At 40.1% G+C, this 22,890-nt stretch overlaps 1 protein-coding gene and 6 gene segments (V, D, J or C); 4 read left to right on the top strand and 3 right to left on the bottom strand.

Annotated features, from left to right (window-relative positions):
- Positions 1-2,063: 2,063 nt before the first annotated feature.
- On the bottom strand, positions 2,064-2,828 carry LOC125267847. The segment is given in 2 exon segments: positions 2,064-2,544; positions 2,661-2,828. Coding segments are annotated over 2 exon segments (360 nt in total).
- A 374-nt stretch (positions 2,829-3,202) lies between these two features.
- LOC125267885 lies at positions 3,203-4,465 on the top strand (the record flags this gene model as incomplete). The annotated part of the segment is given in 2 exon segments: positions 3,203-3,233; positions 4,033-4,465. Coding segments are annotated over 2 exon segments (348 nt in total), but the record flags the coding sequence as incomplete, so codon positions are not given.
- A 3,885-nt stretch (positions 4,466-8,350) lies between these two features.
- On the bottom strand, positions 8,351-9,170 carry LOC125267860. The segment is given in 2 exon segments: positions 8,351-8,832; positions 8,949-9,170. Coding segments are annotated over 2 exon segments (360 nt in total).
- LOC125264992 lies at positions 9,009-11,156 on the top strand. The segment is given in 3 exon segments: positions 9,009-9,062; positions 9,476-9,527; positions 10,705-11,156. Coding segments are annotated over 3 exon segments (423 nt in total).
- Positions 11,157-13,207: 2,051 nt separating this feature from the next.
- Positions 13,208-21,724, bottom strand: LOC125267828. The segment is given in 3 exon segments: positions 13,208-13,688; positions 13,805-13,982; positions 21,674-21,724. Coding segments are annotated over 2 exon segments (360 nt in total).
- LOC125264930 lies at positions 14,898-18,556 on the top strand. Its single transcript, XM_048184766.1, has 4 exons — positions 14,898-15,864; positions 15,970-16,053; positions 16,522-16,616; positions 16,803-18,556. The coding sequence occupies exons 1-4, from the start codon at positions 14,898-14,900 to the stop codon at positions 18,354-18,356; spliced, it is 2,700 nt and encodes an 899-aa protein (XP_048040723.1). The 3' UTR covers positions 18,357-18,556.
- Positions 21,717-22,608, top strand: LOC125267821. The segment is given in 1 exon segment: positions 21,717-22,608. A coding segment is annotated over 1 exon segment (366 nt).
- Positions 22,609-22,890: the final 282 nt, after the last annotated feature.

Below are 22,890 nucleotides of genomic sequence, written 5' to 3'. Positions count from 1 at the left end.
ACTGTGCCTGTCTTTGATTTATTTTGTTTGATTTGAGGAAAAAATAAACTTTTTAATCATTTATTATTTACATAAATCCTGCTGTTACAAATCAATGTTTTAAAAAGTAAAAATATTCCATTAAATTTCCTTGCAAAATTATGTAGCCTCTCAAATCTTATGGGACGGTCTGCATCAAAGAAAAAAATAAATAAATAAAATTAGATGGAGTCACATTGCAAGAAATGTTGACTTCCCTATAAAGTATTTCATGTCAAATACACAAATAAATTTCACTCAGTGAAGCATGACAACACCTGCAGAGTAAATTATGAAACAAGAAACTCATCTTGAAACTGCATTTGCAAGTGTTGCTATTGTTAGCATAAACTAAAACTTATCAGTAATTGAAATCTAAAATAAAATAAAAATGTATTTAAAAAAATATATTAAAAATATCCAAACCATTTTTTGGTTCCCCAAAGAACCTTTAAGTGAACAGTTCTGAAAAGAGCAATGTTTTTTTTTCTTAGTATGAACATTTTGAAAATCTAAAGAATCTTTTTTTTTTTTTTCCACCATAAAGAACATTTTGTGGACTGGAAATGTGTCACATGCGTTGTGCAGAAATCCAGACATGAATGATTCAGAATGACAATATCAAAACCAAAACACACAAGAGATTCTTCAGGAACAGCAAACTCACACAAGGTGGGACTAATGGGCAACCAAGGTAACAAACAAGGAGGAATTAGTGACTAAGGAGACGGGAACTCAACTGAAAGGAAACACATGGAAACATATACACATGAAAAAAAACACTGATACATAACGTGAACCTAACATTACTCCCCTCTCCCACTAGGCACGTCTTGTAAACAACAGTCCCAGAGTAGAGAGAGGAGGGGAGACTTTTAGGTGGATGAGGAGCTGGTGTAGGGGGCAGAGAACTGAAAAAACTTGCTGAGGGGAACACCAAGGTGGAGGAGAAGGAGGGCAGAGTCAAGATTGAGCCCTGAGAATATTCCTGGACAAAGACTGAGGGCTGACCAACTGAAGATGAAGCGGAAACCCCACTGAAACCGGCAGGATGACAACCAAGGGTGACATCAAAGGCCAGGCAGTCCAAGGTGACGCTACAGACTTGAGTGATCGAGGTGGAGATGGAGGCCTGGAAGAACAGGGTGACACCAGAGGGAGGAACAAGACAGAGCTGGAAGGAAGAAGAAACCTGGTGGGGCCGAAGGAGTAGAGGGTTGAGGTGCAGCTGGTGGTCTGGAAGTCCATGGCGAAACCAGGATGATGAGACAACAAGGCATGGACGGAGGAACGAGGGAGCCTGAGTGATGGCAGACCATGGTGGAGCTGAGGGAGGGCTGACAGGCCAAGGTGGAGAAATGGACCTGGAGGCTAGAGGTATATCCTGTTGAAAAAAACAGCATATGCTGGTTAGGTATGTTTTGAAGCATGGCAGCTGGTTTGATCTGGTTTATGTTGGTCCTTAGTTGGTCATGACCTAGCTTAAGCTGGTCCTCAGCTAGAGCTAGTTGCTTGGACCAGTTTAGGACCAGCACTTGACCATCTTAAACCAGGTCATGACCAGCTGCCATGCTTCAAAACATGGCTAACCAGCATATGCTGTTTTTTTCAACAGGATAGCCAGATAATCTGCTTCACAGAGCTGAGCTGGTGGTGAAGGGTCCCAAAGCGAAGCTGAAGAGCTGGAGAGAGTCAGCGGTGCAGTCGGATCTCAGCAGATCAGGCTGGCTCACGGATGGACTGTCCTGATTTTCTGACTGTATGGCAGATCTTGCTGAAAACACCTCGGCTCATGTTTTGAGCAGCCTGCAGATTGCTCTAATTATCATGATAACTATTTTTGCAGGAACTGGATCAGAGTTTAGTAATGAGTGTTGCATTTTAATGTGACTTGTCAAGTTACAAGTGGTTATTTTTTTTGTAGCTTATCAAAAGATGCAGATGTCTCAAGAGTCATAAAAAAGATAAGAACATTCTTAAGTATTTTTTTTTTAAATACTAAATATTCAAAGAAAATTCTTAATTTAAAAATTATAAGAAGAAAATAGCAGTTAAGATGAATTTTATTCTTAAGAATATTGCTTGAATCAGGGCCCAGATTTCTTTTATGTTCAGAGTTTTAAAAACTGGCTCCAATCATAGTAAAATATGTGTGCAGTGTGTGTCTAAATCAGCAGTTCCTCTTTCACTGAAGGGGTTTTTGTACGGCTCTGTATCACTGTGTTAATGGATATTCATAATACTGCTGACAGTAATAATCCCCTGCATCTTCAGGCTGAACATTTCTAATATTGAGCATGAAGTTTGTTCCTGATCTCCCATCAGTGAATCTCTCAGAAACTCCAGACACTTTGCTACCAACACTAGAGAACAGGAGTTTGGGTGTTTGTCCAGGTTTCTGGTGATACCAGGCTAAGCTGGATGTAAAACTAGAACTGCTGGACCTGCAGTTGAGAGTGACGCTGCTTCCCACGGACACTTGATTCACGGATGGACTCTGAGTCAGAATGATCTCAGCAAAACAACCTGCTGTCACAACACCATCAGTCAGTGTTACAGTCAAACACACGATACATGAGAAGAATGTTACAACATTTATGAAGCACTTCTAAAAAGCTCTGAATATTCAACAGTAATCTCACCAGCAAGAGAAAGCAGCAGAGAGCAGATGATCAGAGCGTTTGCAGTCATCGTTGATAAGAATGAGTGAGAACAGACGAGACCTGCTGTTTATAGTCCTGACCGGAGGACAGTCCGTCTGAAACAGAGGGGTGGTGCACTTATTCAAAGCTGCTTCCTTTCAGGAGAAAATCTGTCATACTGATTAAAAAAAAACTTAAATTCTGTATACAGAGATTATTAAATTAAATGTAATTTCTCCACTTATTAAGACTTTGTATCAGTTTCAGCTGATGTTTCTCAGTAGTTTCCTATGCTGGTGATTTCTAATGAACATTCAGTAGTTGACCATCAGTGAATAAACTGAAGTTATATTAATCTTAACATTGTTCCTTTTTTTTTTTCAATGAAATGTGTATTTTTTTTTTAATTGAACTGTAATTGAGCACAATATCAAATCAAATGAAAGATGTTGTTTTGGAGATGCAGTGAACAGTGCAGCTACTGAAGCGTTCAGGAGGTTTTTGTACATCTGCTCTATTAGTTTGTATCACTGTGATATACTTTTGGCAGCGGCAGCAGACTGGATGTTGGCAGTAAGTAAATAATCAAATCATTTTAATGCAGTACAGTCTTATCATATTTAATCTGTAATTTATGACATAAAATGTAATGTATTACTTTGTATTGAGGGGGGATTTTCTATTTGATATTCTTACAGTAAATATAGAGTAGGATTATATTTGTGAGTCATACTTATTTAGTCATACATATTAGTTAAACTTAAGTGATTTTTGACACACTTAAGCAGGAATTAAGTAGCTACTTATGTAATTTCATAATTATTTCTATTGTCTTTGAAATATGGTTAAAGTGAACTGAAGCATTTTTGTGAATGAAAACTTGCAATTTCAATTGAAACGTGCCTGTCATGTATTTAAATATATTTGTGATTACACATTTGAAAAGATGAAGTTACAATTTAGTTCATTTAAAACATATTAACTTGTAATGTAATGTAAAATCGAACAACACGCTAGAGATAAAATTATAATGAAGTACTTTACATGTGCTTTAGTATGTTAGTCAAAACATTAAAATAAGTGTACTTCTTTAAAGCATGACAAAATATTATTAAAATATAATGATTTAAATATTTTATGTAAATCTTTTAATTTGACATTATTACAACGTGCGTTTTTTAAAAGCGTATACTTAAGTGTGTTAAGAAACACAGTCATGAAAGTGTGCTCTCTTTAAGTGGCCTTTTATTATATTACTTTGTCTATTTAAAGTGATGATAAGAATGTTGTCTGTCACATTCATCTCTAATAAAATGTGTTAAGATGTTTGTTAAGAGAGTTGTTTGTCGTCCCTCTGCTCTTCTTCTCTCAGGCAACACTCCTCCTAAAGTGATCATCCTGCCCCCGTCCAGTGCAGAGATCTCCTCTGTGAACACAGCGACACTGCTGTGTGTGGCCAGCGAGGGCTTCCCGTCAGACTGGAGCCTGAGCTGGAAGGTGGACGGGAGCAGCAGGTCTCAGGAGAGCAGCGCTGGGCTCCTGGAGAAGGACGCTCTGTACAGCTGGAGCAGCAGCCTGACTCTCTCTGAGCAGGAGTGGATGAAGAGCGTGTCAGTGAGCTGTGAGGCCACACGGAGCGGCCAGCCTGCGGTCACTGCACAACTGAAGAGAGATCAGTGTTCAGAGTAGATCCACTCAGTCTCTCCTCTGCCTTCTGCTTCATCCTTCTGACTGATCATGTCTCACTTCTGCTTCTCTGATCTCATTCACACAAGAGCATGCTATGATTTTCTATTATAACTGAAATAAAGTAATTATAAATAATATTGTGCCTGTCTTTGATTTATTTTGTTTGATTCGAGGAAAAAAACTTTTTACTCATTTATTATTTATATAGTCCTGCTCAGTGTTGGGGGTAACGAGTTACAAAGTAACGGATTACAGTAACGATATTACTTTTTTGGGTAACGAAGTAAAGTAACACATTACACTAATAATATTGGTAACTACACTACTTTACTAGACTATAGGAACGCGCTTTCCTTCGTTACCCAAGCCGTGTTTGCCTGTGTGTAAAGTTCTGTCTGTTTGGTGCGTGCATGCGTGTGCCTGTATGTGTGCCGTTGCCATATAGAGATCGATTTGACGTAGCTGCTGGTGCGGGAAATGGATATGGAGACAGGGGGTTTCGGCAGGCCCGGCGCCACGAGGGGGCAAAAAAGGGGGCATATTGCCCCCTCAGATCTGATTTGTGCCCCCTCAGTTTCAATTTTTCCCCTTTCACCCGATCGATTTTAACTTTTTTAACTTGTACGATAACACCAGTGTGATGAGAACGTTCAATACGCTAAATTCAAACCTGCTTTCCCGCTGCTGGCGCTGAGCCAGAGATTGACGCTCTCTTTTCATATTTTACAACTAAGTTTTCAACCACATGTTTATTTGAGGTTTCAAATGTTTGAATGAGGACTAGGCTATATATAAAAAAAAGACATTTATAGTTTGTTAAATGCAGATTCCATACACTCATATGGAATCTGCGATAATCTTTTAAATTTTAATTTGACGAAATTGTTTATTCATATCAGATACAATGCGTATGAAACAAAGTTTACTCTCTTATCCCAGTTCACCAGCCACTTACGTTTATTTCGGGAAAAATTGATGAATTTATGTAATGTAAATCCGACACATCCTCTGTTTTATCAACTAACATGATCATTAAAGGTGTTTAAACAAAACACATTCACTTTCACATATATGACAATAAAAAATATCATATAATTCATGATATAGCCTAGTTAAAAAGTTTGTGAATATTTTAAATAAAAAAGGAAAAACAAAATAAACGCGATACCTGTAGCTTTGCTGCATGACGTGTCGCCAAGGAATGAATGTAAATAATGTTCTAAAAAAACAGGGTTTCCCAAACCGGGGTTCGCAAGGGAAATGCAAGTTGATGACAAGCAATTAATTAAATTATAATTAAATCATTACAAATCAAACAAATAGACTAAATAATATTAAAATAAAAAAAAAATCTAAATTTGGCAACAAAACGTAATATTTTATTTATTTATTTTGCATGTGACCATTCAGTTACATAACTGAACGCGTCTGCTCAATTCAAAGTGGGCTGAACGAGAGTCGCACCTAACTTTGCCCATTTCGCCTCACCTTTGACTAAGCGCATTTAAGCGAGTTTGTCATTGATTGTATTGTTTTGTTGTTGTTGTTTTTTTTATTAAGAATAATAATAAACTCATCATTAATGAACCCATCATTAAAATGCATTCACGGTCGTTCATAACGTGCGTGTCCTGGCGCGGTGCTGTTATGAATGCCCGTGCGGCCGTGAGCATTATACTTTCACTTTTGAATTAGCGATTCAAAGCCTGTGTTTTGAAACTTGTGTGTTGACACCATTTTAAAATGACCCCACCATAGCCTTCTTTATTTCTGTTGTTTACGGTGAGGGATATTTCTTTGTGCAGACGGGTTATTGTTCTTTCATATGGTTCAATTTATACAATAAACTCTATGCAGAAAGGTTAAGTGATGATAGGGCTATGATGTTTGTCCATGTATCTACACGGTAAATTAAGAAAAAGTAAAGTAATAAGTAGTGAAGTTACTTTTCAAATGCAGTAACTAGTAAAGTAATCTCATTACAATTTACAGAAGTAACTAGTAACTAGTAACTAATTACATTTTTTAAGTAACTACCCCAACACTGGTCCTGCTGTTAAAAATCAATGTTTTGAAAAGTACAAATATTCCATTAAATTTCCTCTCAAATCTTATGGGACGGTCTGCATCAAAGAAAAAAATAAATAAATAAAATTAGATGGAATCACATTGCAAGAAATGTTGACTTCCCTATAAAGTAGTTCATGTCAAATACACAAATAAATTTCACTCAGTGAAGCATGACAACACCTGCACAGTAAATTATGAAACAAGAAACTCATCTTGAAACAACATTTGCAAGTGTTGCTATTGTTAGCATAAACTAAAACTTATCAGTAATTGAAATCTAAAATAAAATAAAAATGTATTTAAAAAGAAAGGTTCCTCAAAGAACCTTTAAGTGAACAGTTCTGAAAAGAACCATGTTTTTTTTCTTAGTGTGAAGAACATTTTGAAAATCTAAAGAATCTTTTTTTTTTTTTCACCATAAAGAACCTTTTGTGGACTGGAAAGGTGTCACATGTGCAGAAATCCAGACATGAATGATTCAGAATGACAATATCAAAACCAAAACACACAAGAGATTCTTCAGGAACAGCAAACTCACACAGGGTGGGACTAATGAATGACCAAGGTAACAAACAAGGAGGAATTAGTGACTAAGGAGACGGGAACTAAACTGAAAGGAAACACATGGAAACATATACACAAGACAGAAAACATTGATACATAACGTGAACCTAACATTACTCCCCTCTCCCACTAGGCACGTCCTTGTAAACAACAGTCCCAGAGTAGAGGGAGGGAGGGGAGACTTTTAGGTGGATGAGGAGCTGGTGTAGGGGGCAGAGAACTGAAAAAACTTGCTGAGGTGAACACCAAGGTGGAGGAGAAGGAGGGCAGAGTCAAGATTGAGCCCTGAGAGTATTCCTGGACAAAGCCTGAGGGCTGACCGACTGAAGATGAAGTGGAAACCCCACTGAAACCGGCAGGATGACAACCAAGGGTGACATCAAAGGCCAGGCAGTCCAAGGTGACGCTACAGACTTGAGTGATCGAGGTGGAGACGGAGGCCTGGAAGAACAGGGTGACACCAGAGGGAGGAACAAGACAGAGCTGGAAGGCAGAAGAAACCTGGTGGGGCCGAAGGAGTAGAGGGTTGAGGTGCAGCTGGTGGTCTGGAAGTCCATGGCAAAACCAGGATGATGAGAGACCAAGGCATGGACGGAGGAACGAGGGAGCCTGAGTGATGGCAGACCATGGTGGAGCTGAGGGAGGGCTGACAGGCCAAGGTGGAGAAATGGACCTGGAGGCTAGAGGTATATCCTGTTGAAAAAAACAGCATATGCTGGTTAGGTATGTTTTGAAGCATGGCAGCTGGTTTGATCTGGTTTATGTTGGTCCTTAGTTGGTCATGACCTAGCTTAAGCTGGTCCTCAGCTAGAGCTAGTTGCTTGGACCAGTTTAGGACCAGCACTTGACCATCTTAAACCAGGTCATGACCAGCTGCCATGCTTCAAAACATGGCTAACCAGCATATGCTGTTTTTTTCAACAGGATAGCCAGATAATCTGCTTCACAGAGCTGAGCTGGTGGTGAAGGGTCCCAAAGCGAAGCTGAAGAGCTGGAGAGAGTCAGCGGTGCAGTCGGATCTCAGCAGATCAGGCTGGCTCACGGATGGACTGTCCTGATTTTCTGACTGTATGGCAGATCTTGCTGAAAACACCTCGGCCCATGTTTTTGAGCAGCCTGCAGATTGCTCTAATTATCATGATAACTATTTTTGCAGGAAATGGATCAGAGTTTAGTAATGAGTGTTGCATTTTAATGTGACTTGTCAAGTTACAAGTGGTTATTTTTGATGTAGCTTATCAAAAGATGCAGATGTCTCAAGAGTCATAAAAAGATAAGAACATTCTTAAGTATTTATTTTTTTTTTTTTTCTTTTTAAATACTAAATATTAAAAAAAATTCTTAATTTAAAAATTATAACAAGAAAATAGCAGTTAAGATGAATTTTATTCTTAAGAATATTGCTTGAATCAGGGCCCAGATTTCTTTTATGTTCAGAGTTTTAAAAAACTGGCTCCAATCATAGTAAAATATGTGTGCAGTGTGTGTCTAAATCAGCAGTTCCTCTTTCACTCAAGGGGTTTTTGTACGGCTCTGTATCACTGTGTTAATGGAGTCTCATAACGCTGCTGACAGTAATAATCTCCTGCATCTTCAGGCTGGACATTTCTAATATTGAGCATGTAGTTTGTTCCTGATCTCCCATCAGTGAATCTGTCAGAAACTCCAGACGCTTTGCTACCAACACTAGAGAACAGGAGTTTGTGTGTTTGTCCAGGTCTCCGGTGATACCAGACTAAATAGGATGATACACTAGTACTGCTGGACCTGCAGTTGAGAGTGACGCTGCTTCCCATGGATACCAGATTCACGGATGGACTCTGAGTCAGAATGATCTCAGCAAAACCACCTGCCGTCACAACACCATCAGTCAGTGTTACAGTCAAACACACGATACATGAGAAGAGTGTTACAACATTTATAAGGCACTTCTAAAAAGCTCTGAATATTCAACAGTAATCTCACCAGCAAGAGAAAGCAGCAGAGAGCAGATGATCAGAGCGTTTGCAGTCATCTTTGATAAGAATGAGTGAGAACAGACGAGACCTGCTGTTTATAGTCCTGACCGGAGGACAGTCCGTCTGAAACAGAGGGGTGGTGCACTTATTCAAAGCTGCTTCCTTTCAGAAGAAAATCTGTCACACTGACTAAAAGAAAAACAAAACTTAAATTCTGTATACAGAGATTATTAAATTAAATGTAATTTCTCCACTTATTAAGACTTTGTATCAGTTTCAGATGATATTTCTCAATAGTTTTCTATATGCTGCTGATTTCTAATGAACATTCAGTAGTTGACCATCAGTGAATCAAGTGAAGTTATATTAATCTTAACATTGTTCCTTTTTTTGAATGAAATGTGTATTTTTTTTTTTTAATTAAACTGTAACTGAGCACAATATCAAATCAAATGAAAGATGTTGTTTTGGAGATGCAGTGAACAGTGCAGCTACTGAAGCGTTCAGGAGGTTTTTGTACATCTGCTCTATTAGTTTGTATCACTGTGGTTGACTTTCGGCAGCGGCAGCAGACTGGATGTTGGCAGTAAGTAAATAATCAAATCATTTTAATGTAGTACAGTCTTGTCATATGTAGTCATATATTTTTAACATTATAAATGTAATGTTGTAGTTTGTCTTGTGGAACAAAAAAATATATATTTGCTATTCTTAAAATGAATATAGTGTATGTTTATATCTGAGAGTCATACAGATACATACTACAAAAGTCTTAACTACAAAAGTTTTGAACATTTTCATCTGTATTGGCCATGAAAAGAGATACATTTTTAAAATGTGAAATACTAGTAAAAATACATACATAAATATGTAAATACACACATACCGTACATAAATATGAATAACATACCTGTATTGAAAATGTACATTTTTACAATTATAAAACTCATTCATGAGTAACATATTCATATATCAAACTGTTGTTTTGAAAATCAGGTCTTGTAATACATTGTATATAATTTCCCATTTAAACTTGCCTTTATTTAAAATGTATGAAATATATTTTACACCTCCTTTGTGAAAAAGAAAAAAAGGCAGGATATTTTAGAAGTTCTTATTACAAAAATAATATACTTTAACAGAATATACTTGAGTGTGAACTAAATGTAATGTTTTCGGACACTTAATTGCATGTTATTTAAAAAGTATATAACTTTTATACATCTTCATAATTCCATAATTACTTCTATTGTCTTTGATATACATTTATGGTTGAAGTTTCTGCTGAATTTACTGACAAGCATTCTTTTTTTTTTTTAAGCAAAAAGATACGTTAATGTAATTTCTATTGAAATGTGCCCATCATGTATTTAAATATCCTTTTGTAAAGATTAATTTTGTAAAGATGTATTTTTTGTACATTTAAAATATATTAACTTGTAATGTAATATCGAATAACACACTACAGTTATTCTATTCTATAAGTACTTTACATCAAAATATTATTAAAACATAATGATTTAAATCTTTTAATTTGACATTATTACAAAGTGCACTTTTTAAAAGCGTATACTTAAGTGTGTTAAGAAACACAGTCATGAAAGTGTGCTCTCTTTAAGTGCACTTAAGTGGCCTTTTATTATATTACTTTGTCTATTTAAAGTGATGATAAGAATGTTGTCTGTCACATTCATCTCTAATAAAATGTGTTAAGATGTTTGTTAAGAGAGTTGTTTGTCGTCCCGCTGCTCTTCTTCTTTCAGGCAACACTCCTCCTAAAGTGATCATCCTGGCCCCGTCCAGTGCAGAGATCTCCTCTCTGAACACAGCGACGCTGCTGTGTGTGGCCAGCGAGGGCTTCCCGTCAGACTGGAGCCTGAGCTGGAAGGTGGACGGGAGCAGCAGGTCTCAGGAGAGCAGCGCTGGGCTCCTGGAGAAGGACGCTCTGTACAGCTGGAGCAGCAGCCTGACTCTCTCTGAGCAGGAGTGGATGAAGAGCGTGTCAGTGAGCTGTGAGGCCACACGGAGCGGCCAGCCTGCGGTCACTGCACAACTGAAGAGAGATCAGTGTTCAGAGTAGATCCACTCAGTCTCTCCTCTGCCTTCTGCTTCATCCTTCTGACTGATCATGTCTCACTTCTGCTTCTCTGATCTCATTCACACAAGAGCATGCTATGATTTTCTGTTATAACTGAAATAAAATAATTATAAATAATACTGTGCCTGTCTTTGATTTATTTTGTTTGATTTGAGGAAAAAATAAACTTTTTAAGCATTTATTATTTACATAAATCCTGCTGTTACAAATCAATGTTTTAAAATGTAAAAATATTCCATTAAATTTCCTTGCAAAATTATGTAGCCTCTCAAATCTTATGGGACGGTCTGCATCAAAGAAAAAAATAAATAAATAAAATTGGATAGTCACATTGCAAGAAATGTTGACTTCCCTATAAAGTATTTCATGTCAAATACACAAATAAATTTCACTCAGTGAAGCATGACAACACCTGCAGAGTAAATTATGAAATAAGAAACTCATCTTGAAACTGCATTTGCAAGTGTTGCTATTGTTAGCATAAACTAAAACTTATCAGTAATTGAAATCTAAAATAAAATAAAAATGTATTTAAAAAAATATATTAAAAATATCCAAACCATTTTTTGGTTCCCCAAAGAACCTTTAAGTAAACAGTTCTGAAAAGAACCTTTTTTTTTTTTTTTTTTTCTTAGTGTGAAGAACATTTTGAAAATCTAAAGAATCTTTTTTTTTCCACCATAAAGAACCTTTTGTGGACTGGAAAGGTGATGAATGATTGAGAATGACAATATCAAAACCAAAACACACAAGAGATTCTTCAGGAACAGCAAACTCACACAAGGTGGGACTAATGGGCAACCAAGGTAACAAACAAGGAGGAATTAGTGACTAAGGAGACGGGAACTAAACTGAAAGGAAACACATGGAAACATATACACAAGACAGAAAACATTGATACATAACGTGAACCTAACATTACTCCCCTCTCCCACTAGGCACGTCCTTGTAAACAACAGTCCCAGAGTAGAGGGAGGGAGGGGAGACTTTTAGGTGGATGAGGAGCTGGTGTAGGGGGCAGAGAACTGAAAAAACTTGCTGAGGGGAACACCAAGGTGGAGGAGAAGGAGGGCAGAGTCAAGATTGAGCCCTGAGAATATTCCTGGACAAAGACTGAGGGCTGACCAACTGAAGATGAAGCGGAAACCCCACTGAAACCGGCAGGATGACAACCAAGGTGACATCAAAGGCCAGGCAGTCCAAGGTGACGCTACAGACTTGAGTGATCGAGGTGGAGATGGAGGCCTGGAAGAACAGGGTGACACCAGAGGGAGGAACAAGACAGAGCTGGAAGGAAGAAGAAACCTGGTGGGGCCGAAGGAGTAGAGGGTTGAGGTGCAGCTGGTGGTCTGGAAGTCCATGGCGAAACCAGGATGATGAGACAACAAGGCATGGACGGAGGAACGAGGAGCCTGAGTGATGGCAGAACATGGTGGAGCTGAGGGAGGGCTGACAGGCCAAGGTGGAGAAATGGACCTGGAGGCTAGAGGTATATCCTGTTGAAAAAAACAGCATATACTGGTTAGGTATGTTTTGAAGCATGGCAGCTGGTTTGATCTGGTTTATGTTGGTCCTTAGTTGGTCATGACCTAGCTTAAGCTGGTCCTCAGCTAGAGCTAGTTGCTTGGACCAGTTTAGGACCAGCACTTGACCATCTTAAACCAGGTCATGACCAGCTGCCATGCTTCAAAACATGGCTAACCAGCATATGCTGTTTTTTTCAACAGGATAGCCAGATAATCTGCTTCACAGAGCTGAGCTGGTGGTGAAGGGTCCCAAAGCGAAGCTGAAGAGCTGGAGAGAGTCAGCGGTGCAGTCGGTTCTCAGCAGATCAGGCTGGCTCACGGATGGACTGTCCTGATTTTCTGACTGTATGGCAGATCTTGCTGAAAACACCTCGGCTCATGTTTTGAGCAGCCTGCAGATTGCTCTAATTATCATGATAACTATTTTTGCAGGAACTGGATCAGAGTTTAGTAATGAGTGTTGCATTTTAATGTGACTTGTCAAGTTACAAGTGGTTATTTTTTTTGTAGCTTATCAAAAGATGCAGATGTCTCAAGAGTCATAAAAAAGATAAGAACATTCTTAAGTATTTATTTATTTTTTATTTTTTTAAATACTAAATATTTAAAAAAATTCTTAATTTAAAAATTATAACAAGAAAATAGCAGTTAAGATGAATTTTATTCTTAAGAATATTGCTTGAATCAGGGCCCAGATTTCTTTTATGTTCAGAGTTTTAAAAACTGGCTCCAATCATAGTAAAATATGTGTGCAGTGTGTGTCTAAATCAGCAGTTCCTCTTTCACTCAAGGGGTTTTTGTACGGCTCTGAATCACTGTGTTAATGGATATTCATTATGCTGCTGACAGTAATAATCTCCTGCATCTTCAGGCTGGACATTTCTAATATTGAGCATGAAGTTTGTTCCTGATCTCCCATCAGTGAATCTCTCAGAAACTCCAGACGCTTTGCTACCAACACTAGAGAACAGGAGTTTGGGTGTTTGTCCAGGTTTCCGGTGATACCAGGCTAAACTGGATGTAAAACTAGAACTGCTGGACATGCAGTTGAGAGTGACGCTGTTTCCCACGGACACTTGATTCACGGATGGACTCTGAGTCAGAATGATCTCAGCAAAACCACCTGCTGTCACAACACCATCAGACAGTGTTACAGTCAAACACACGATACATGAGAAGAGTGTTACAACATTTATAAAGCACTTCTAAAAAGCTCTGAATATTCAACAGTAATCTCACCAGCAAGAGAAAGCAGCAGAGAGCAGATGATCAGAGCGTTTGCAGTCATCTTTGATAAGAATGAGTGAGAACAGACGAGACCTGCTGTTTATAGTCCTGACCGGAGGACAGTCCGTCTGAAACAGAGGGGTGGTGCACTTATTCAAAGCTGCTTCCTTTCAGAAGAAAATCTGTCACACTGATTAAAACAAAAAAAAAAACCCAACTTAAATTCTGTTTAAAAAGATATTAAATGAAATTTCTCCACTTATTAAGGCTTTGTATCAGTATCAGATATTTCTCAATAGTTTTCTATATGCTGCTGATTTCTAATGAACATTCAGTAGTTGATCATCAGTGAATCAACTGAAGTTCCTTTCTTTTAAATGAAATGTGTATTTTTTTTTATTTTTTTTTAATTGAACTGTAATTGAGCACAATATCAAATCAAATGTAAGATGTTGTTTTGGAGATGCAGTGAACAGTGCAGCTACTGAAGCGTTCAGGAGGTTTTTGTACATCTGCTCTATTAGTTTGTATCACCGTGAAGAACTTTTGGCAGCGGCAGCAGACTGGATGTTGGCAGTAAGTAAATAATCAAATCATTTTAATGTAGTACAGTCTTGTCATATGTAGTCATATATTTTTAACATTATAAATGTAATGTTGTAGTTTGTCTTGTGGAACAAAAAAACATATATTTGCTATCTTAAAATGATATGTATGTTATCTGAGAGTCATACAGATACATACTACAAAAGTCTTAACTACAAAGTTTTGAATTTTCATCTTATGGCCTGAAAAGAGAACATTTTTAAAATGTGAATACTAGAAAAATCATAATAAATTGTTTACACCATACGACATACGAAAACTGTTGTTACTTAATTAGGCTCTTTGATAATAATTATGTTTCATTAACGTAGTTCAGGAGGAACAAGTCAAATAACCTACCCAATCATTACGTCATCTTAATGATTACGTCATCTCAACCAGCTGTCAACAATCTGTAATCAACGTATCTACCCAATCAGCATGAGTTCAGGCCTGTATATAATCACAGTCAAAACTCACCCAAAGATCCTCGACAGTTTCCAGAATAGGTTCGCCTAAAATGTCGGAAATCGAACTCTTCCCGTCCGATGATGAGTCTCTATATTCACAGACTCTTTCGCCGAACCGCGCCATCCCAAGGAGCAGCCATGCGCCGCCAGGTGCCGTCGCTGAGTCTCCGACTCCATTGCGCGGCCGTCAGCCTATCCGCTCCACTATCCGTAGTCCAAGGCGGCTAGACCAGCCCTCTCCTCCACCGGTGAGACACACACCTTCTTCCTCATCGTCATCATCATCATCATCATCATCCTCCTACTCTATGGCTCAACCAACCATTCCTGCAATCGAGAAATGGACAGTGCTGGGATTAAGGCAAGCTCTGATCAGCGCGGATGTCCATTTCTCGAGACGGATGAATAAACCCGAGTTATATAAATTATATTCAAGCCTGCAGTCAACTTGCGCTCCCTTTAAACCCCTTTCTCCCTCTAAGAAAACGACTTCAAGCAGCAAAGGTAAAAAACCACGTACCTCTCAAACTCAGTCTTCCTCTACAGCAAGACCAGTTCAACGCCGATCGTCTGGTAAGGGCAGCGGGCCTTCAGCGAGCCTGGGCCGAGCCCCAGATTCCGCCGCTGCTACGCCGCACCCTCCTCCTTCTACTCAGCCTCTTTCCGCGGGTTTCTCCAGCACCGCCCCCCGTACGGAATTACCCGCCTCTACCAGTGGTTGTCTTCCCCCTAGCGTGAGGCTGCCTCCGCTAGCGGGGCAGGCTCAACCTGTACTGCTCACTGTCTCGAATTCTCCTCAACGTTCGTGGCCTGCGGCTCCTGACGTGAGGTTGCCTCCGCAAGAATCGCAAGCCCGAACAACTTTTCCTTCTCCTTCCCCTCTCGCTAACACTTTTCCCCAGCTGTGGCCTACAGCAGCCCCTAGCGTGAGGATGCCTCCGTTAGCGGCACAGGCCCAGCCGCTTTATTCTTTACCTCAACCTTCTCTCTCCTTCCCCGTCGCTTCCCAAGGTCCAGGTGCCATCTCAAGCGCGAGGCTGCCTCCGTTTTCAGTGTCGGCCCCGGATTTTCTCCCTCAAAACATTCTCCCTCAAGCAAAATCACAATTTTCTTTGTTCACAGCTACACCGATGCCCATTCCTCCAAACGCCATCGCTTTGGAACCGCCCCCTGTCGCCGGCAATATCAGAGCGCAGATTCTATCAGGTGCAGACATCGATCTATCATCACTCCTTTCCCTGCTTCCCCCACCTGATTCTAATCGCCAGATTAATTGTGGTGACTTTTCAGTCACTTTAAAAAATCCAAATAATTCCTCATCCCGAATCCTTTCATTTTCTGAATTTTGCATCGCATTCAGTAGATTCACCGAAATCATTTGTGCTGTTTTCCCCCATAGGAGACGCGAGCTGAATGACTATCTCGCGATAGTGGCAGAGCTCGCGTTATCCTATGGGGGATCTCATTTTTACACTTACCACAAGCTGTTTTCAGCAAAATGCGCCGTTCGTATCGCTCAGTGGAATCAGTGCCCCTACTGGGGCGCGCTGGACACTGATCTCCACAATAAAATCTTCCTGGGCGTTCGAAATATTTCCTGCGCAGTCTGTAGGTCGCTCGCCCATTCCACCATGACTTGTCCCCAAGTAAATCCGTCAATTCCTCCTATTCCAGTCCCCAACCAAGAGAAATCAACGAGTTACGTTCCACGGCCAGCTACAAACTCCGACTCATTCGGAAGAGGCGCAGCTTTTTCCTCCAGACGTCAGGTCTGCAACCACTTCAATACAGGCGGCTGCCTAAGAAATCGCTGTCGTTTTTTGCATATTTGCAATTACTGCGGCGGCGCCCACGCCCGCACTGTATGCCCTGTACAAAAATCTACCAATAAAAATTCCAAAAATTACTTGTCGACTCCTGTGAATATTTTACGTCTGTCATCTGAATTGTCTCAGCACCCCGATCCCGAATTTACCAAATATTTGCTGTCTGGTCTCGAACATGGTTTTGAACCAGGTCTAGAAAGCATTCCCTCACAAAATATGATTTGTGATAATCTTCAATCTGCTCTTACAGAACCCGACACAGTGGACGAATTGATCAATAAGGAAGTTAATTCTGGCTTCATGATCGGACCTTTTGATATTCCTCCTTTCGAACACTTTCGCATCAGCCCTATTGGAGTGGCTACAAGGAAATTCTCCGGTAAAAAACGTTTAATAATCGACCTCTCAGCCCCGCACAATTCTCCGTCTCCAAGCATAAACAGCCTCATTCCACTCGAAGAATTTTCTCTTCAGTACCATGATATTGACCAAGCAATACTGTTAATCAAAAACGCCGGTCGTGGTTCTTGGCTCGCCAAAGTCGACATTACTTCAGCATTTAAAGTGATGCCCATCCACCCAGACTCCTGGCATTTATTTGGCGTCCGTTGGCATGAAAAATATTACTTCGCCGTCCGCCTAACCTTCGGCTGCAAAAGCAGCCCCAAGATTTTTGACATGCTGTCAGAAGCAATTTGCTGGATTCTTTCCAACAACTACGCAATTCCTTACCTTATTCACCTGCTCGACGACTTCTTAATAATTTCGCCTCCTGATGCCATCCCAGCAGCGCATCTCACTACAGTCCAAAAGGTTTTTTCCGAGCTGGGAGTTCCGATCGCCCAGGACAAAACCAGTGGCCCAGCCACGTCCATCGAATTCCTGGGCATCAGTCTGGACACCGTCAAATTCCAGGCCTCTCTACCGAAAGAGAAAATCGACAGAATAATTCTGGTCTCTTCCACGTTGCTAGACAGCCCAAGTTGCTCAAAGCGCGAACTTCTGTCTCTGCTCGGCCACCTAAACTTCGCTATGCGTATAATCCCGCAAGGCCGCCCTTTCATCTCGCATCTTCTCTCTCTCGCATCCTCCGTCGCTGCGTTAGAAGACCAAATCTCCCTAACTAATCCATGCCGTGACGAACTAAAATTATGGATAACCTTCCTTAAACAGTGGAACGGATTATCTTTTTTCTATAATACGTTGGTGTCCCTTCCAATCGATATTCAGCTCTACACCGACGCAGCTCCCTCCATTGGCTTTGGGGGATTTTATCAAGGCCGTTGGTTCGCATCTACTTGGCCACCTCAGCTCTTAGATGCGACGCATTTCCCAGCCTCTTCAGCGTTGTTTGAACTTTATCCTCTCGTCGTCGCAGCTTTTCTATGGGGGAAAGAATGGTCCACAAACAACATAATCGTCTACTGCGACAATGAAGCAACGGTGCATTGCATTAATAAAACCCGCTCGCATGCACCAGCTATGATGCCACTCCTAAGACGCCTTATTTGGATAGCAGCTTGCGATCAATTTATCATAACAGCTAAGCACGTACCCGGGTCAAAAAATGAAATTGCTGACTCTCTCTCACGCTTTGCTTTCCAGAAATTCAGACAGCTGGCTCCAGAAGCGGACCCCAACCCGACGCCAGTACCTCACTATTCAGAATTAATCTTCCCATAAACCACTCTATGAGACCACTGCTTGACGCTTCTCTCAATTCGATCTTTGAAGCTTTTTCCCCACGAACCCTCCAATCATATTTAACAGCTTGGAGATGTTTTAAAACTTTTCATCTAATTTTTAACTTGCCGTTCCCAGATTTCTCTCTGCTCACCATTACGTCTTTCATCTCTTACCTCAACACAGCCAAGAGCCTCCAGGTTGGTTCCATTAAAGGCTATTTAAGTGGAATCCAGTTTTTTCACAAATTAATTTTCGGCTCACCCTCCTGTGAAATAACAAACTCGCAGACATCACTGCTTATTAAAGGCATCCAAAAAACCCATCCTACCCGCCCAGATGTTAGACAACCTCTAACATTAGACTTACTCACCAGATGTATCCGTACTCTCCGTCTAGGATACCATTCTATTAACACCGCTCGCACTTTGGATGCCATGTTCATTTTGGCTTTTTTCGGTTTCCTCAGATGCTCTGAACTCGCCATTACCTCCAATTTTAATCCTAAAATCCACCCCACCATTTCAGATCTATGCTTGTTAGACAATGAAACCTTCTCCTACTTTATCAAACAGAGTAAAACTGACCAGACCAAAAAAGGCCATTTCATTTACATCTTCAACCTCCAATCACCTATACAACCATACCAAACTCTCCAGTCCTACCTCCATTTCAAGAATTCACAAACCAAATCCCCTTCAGATCCACTCTTTACAGATGATTCAAACCACCCAGTCACACGTTTTTGGTTTCAAAAACATCTCAAATTGATCTTGATCCAATCTGGCATCCCAGCGGAACACTTTTCAAGCCACTCTTTTCGCATAGGAGCGGCGACCACAGCTGCCCAAAAAGGTCTCTCCCAGCAACAGATCCAAGCTCTCGGTCGTTGGTCATCCGAAGCCTTCAAAAGCTACATCAGATCTAACCGCTTCCACATCAAAAAAGCACACCAAACCCTCATCAGTTAAACCAACTCGCTAAAACCTTCTCGTGGGGCTTACCCATCCGATCGCAGTGAGTATTGAACTCCCGTCGGATGCCGCAAGAGCCCCAATCTAAAATTTCTAAACGTCCACCCACCATCAGCAGGGGTTAACCGTCCGATCGCAGTGAGTATTGAACTCCCGTCGGATGCTGCAAGAGCCCCAATCTAAAAATTTCTAAACGTCCACCCACCATCAGCAGGGGTTAACCGTCCGATCGCAGTGAGTATTGAACTCCCGTCGGATGCCGCAAGAGCCCCAATCTAAAATTTCTAAACGTCCACCCACCATCAGCAGGGGTTAACCGTCCGATCGCAGTGAGTATTGAACTCCCGTCGGATGCCGCAAGAGCCCCAATCTAAAATTTCTAAACGTCCACCCACCATCAGCAGGGGTTAACCGTCCGATCGCAGTGAGTATTGAACTCCCGTCGGATGCCGCAAGAGCCCCAATCTAAAATTTCTAAACGTCCACCCACCGTCAGCAGGGGTTAACCGTCCGATCGCAGTGAGTATTGAACTCCCGTCGGATGCTGCAAGAGCCCCAATCCAAAATTTCTAAACGTCCACCCACCATCAGCAGGGGTTAACCGTCCGATCGCAGTGAGTATTGAACTCCCGTCGGATGCCGCAAGAGCCCCAATCTAAAATTTCTAAACGTCCACCCACCATCAGCAGGGGTTAACCGTCCGATCGCAGTGAGTATTGAACTCCCGTCAGATAGAACCTTCTCGATCACGCAGACAGCTTTCTCCTTGCAAACATCAGCCTTATTTCTATTTTTTTTTTTGGGGGGGGGTCACAGTTTCAGTTTTCGGCTGCTGTCCGTAGTTAACTCTCGCTTTTTGGGGGGTACTCTGTGTTCGGGCCGATTACCGAGCTCGGAGCCCTCTCCCCGGACAGCACGCCAAATACGTTTACCAATTTATTTACCTGACTTATTTGTAAGTGTGAACTCGTGAAATTATGTTTCATTAACGTAGTTCAGGAGGAACAAGTCAAATAACCTACCCAATCATTACGTCATCTTAATGATTACGTCATCTCAACCAGCTGTCAACAATCTGTAATCAACGTATCTACCCAATCAGCATGAGTTCAGGCCTGTATATAATCACAGTCAAAACTCACCCAAAGATCCTCGACAGTTTCCAGAATCCCTCCACCACCCCGTCTCCTCACACTCTCTGGGTTACTTCATATAATCTAAAAGGGGGGGGGGGTACTCTGTGTTCGGGCCGATTACCGAGCTCGGAGCCCTCTCCCCGGACAGCACGCCAAATACGTTTACCAATTTATTTACCTGACTTATTTGTAAGTGTGAACTCGTGAATTCATTAGTTGTTTTGAAAATCAGGTCTTGTAATACATTGTATATAATTTATTTAAACTTTTTATTTAAAATGTATGAAATATTTTATCCTTTGAAAAAAAAAAGGCAGGATATTTTAGAAGTTCTTATTACAAAAATAATATACTTTAACAGAATATACTTGTGATGTAACTAAATGTAATGTTTTCAGACACTTAATTGCATGTTATTTAAAAAGTATATAACTTTTATACATCTTCATAATTCCATAATTACTTCTATTGTCTTTGATATACATTTATGGTTGAAGTTTCTGCTGAATTTACTGACAAGCATTCTTTTTTTTTTTTTAAGCAAAAAGATACTTTAATGTAATTTCTATTGAAATGTGCCCATCATGTTATTTAAATATCCTTTTGTAAAGATTAATTTTGTAAAGATGTATTTTTTGTACATTTAAAATATATTAACTTGTAATGTAATATCGAATAACACACTACAGTTATTCTATTCTATAAGTACTTTACATCAAAATATTATTAAAACATAATGATAAAATCTTTTAATTTGACATTATTACAAAGTGCACTTTTTAAAAGCGTATACTTAAGTGTGTTAAGAAACACAGTCATGAAAGTGTGCTCTCTTTAACATTATAAAAGTGCACAGCCAGTTAAGTGGCCACACAGCTTTTATAAGCAAGAACAACAGCGAAAAATGGCATAGCAATAATACTTTGTAGCTATTTAAATTTGTGAATTGTCTTTCTAAAAGTTTCGTTAGCAGTTGCTAATGTACTGTTAAATGAGGTTAAAGTTACCATCGTTTCTTACTGTATTCACGGAGACAAGAGCCGTCGCTATTTTCATTTTTTAAACACTTGCAGTCTGTAAATGCATAAACACAACTTCATTCTTTATAAATCTCTCCAACAGTGTAGCATTAGCCGTTAGCCACGGAGGACAGCCTCAAATTCACTCAGAATAAAACTTTTAACATCCAAATAAATACTTTACTCACATAATTTGAAGCATGCATGACGAACATCTTGTAAAGATCCATTTGAGGGTTATATTAGCTGTGTGAACTTTGTAAATGCGCTGTAATATAGTCGACAGCTCGTGTGGCAGGAAGCTCGCGTCTTAAAGGGCGGCGCCGAGTGAAAATCAGTGCATAGTTAATGATGCCCCAAAATAGGCAGTTAAAAAAATTAATTTAAAAAAATCTATGGGGTATTTTGAGCTGAAACTTCACAGACACATTCAGGAGACACCTTAGACTTATATTACATCTTGTGAAAAACGTTCTTGGGCACCTTTAAGTGTGTTAAGAAACACATTCATGAAAGTGTGCTCCCTTTAAGTGCACTTAAGTTGCCTTTTATTATATTACTTTAAAGTCTATTTAAAGTGATGATAAGAATGTTGTCTGTCACATTCATCTCTAATAAAATGTGTTAAGATGTTTGTTAAGAGAGTTGTTTGTCGTCCCACTGCTCTTCTTCTCTCAGGCAACACTCCTCCTAAAGTGATCATCCTGCCCCCGTCCAGTGCAGAGATCTCCTCTGTGAACACAGCGACGCTGCTGTGTGTGGCCAGCGAGGGCTTCCCGTCAGACTGGAGCCTGAGCTGGAAGGTGGACGGGAGCAGCAGGTCTCAGGAGAGCAGCGCTGGGCTCCTGGAGAAGGACGCTCTGTACAGCTGGAGCAGCAGCCTGACTCTCTCTGAGCAGGAGTGGATGAAGAGCGTGTCAGTGAGCTGTGAGGCCACACGGAGCGGCCAGCCTGCGGTCACTGCACAACTGAAGAGAGATCAGTGTTCAGAGTAGATCCGCTCAGTCTCTCCTCTGCCTTCTGCTTCATCCTTCTGACTGATCATGTCTCACTTCTGCTTCTCTGATCTCATTCACACAAGAGCATGCTATGATTTTCTGTTATAACTGAAATAAAATAAATAATACTGTGCCTGTCTTTGTTTCCTTTTGTATGATTTGTGGGAAAAAGAGAGTGATAGTTAAAGACACTTAATTATATAAAATGGGTCCAAAAAAAGGTTCATAACTGAAATAAAGATCAAATAAAAAATAAATATTAGTTGCTTACATGAAAATTAGGCATGTTGCCTTAATTGACAACTATAACTTAAATAAGCAGTTGAATTATTAAAATTAATAAAACTGAAATAAAAATAAAGTTGCATAGAAATATTTTAAAATATTTTTTTAAAAAATGTACATAA

This window comes from Megalobrama amblycephala, linkage group LG1 (assembly GCF_018812025.1).
Source record: "Megalobrama amblycephala isolate DHTTF-2021 linkage group LG1, ASM1881202v1, whole genome shotgun sequence".
Lineage (NCBI taxonomy): Eukaryota > Metazoa > Chordata > Actinopteri > Cypriniformes > Xenocyprididae > Megalobrama > Megalobrama amblycephala.
Note: the sequence above shows the minus strand (reverse complement) of the source record. Positions and strands in the feature narration are given on the sequence as shown.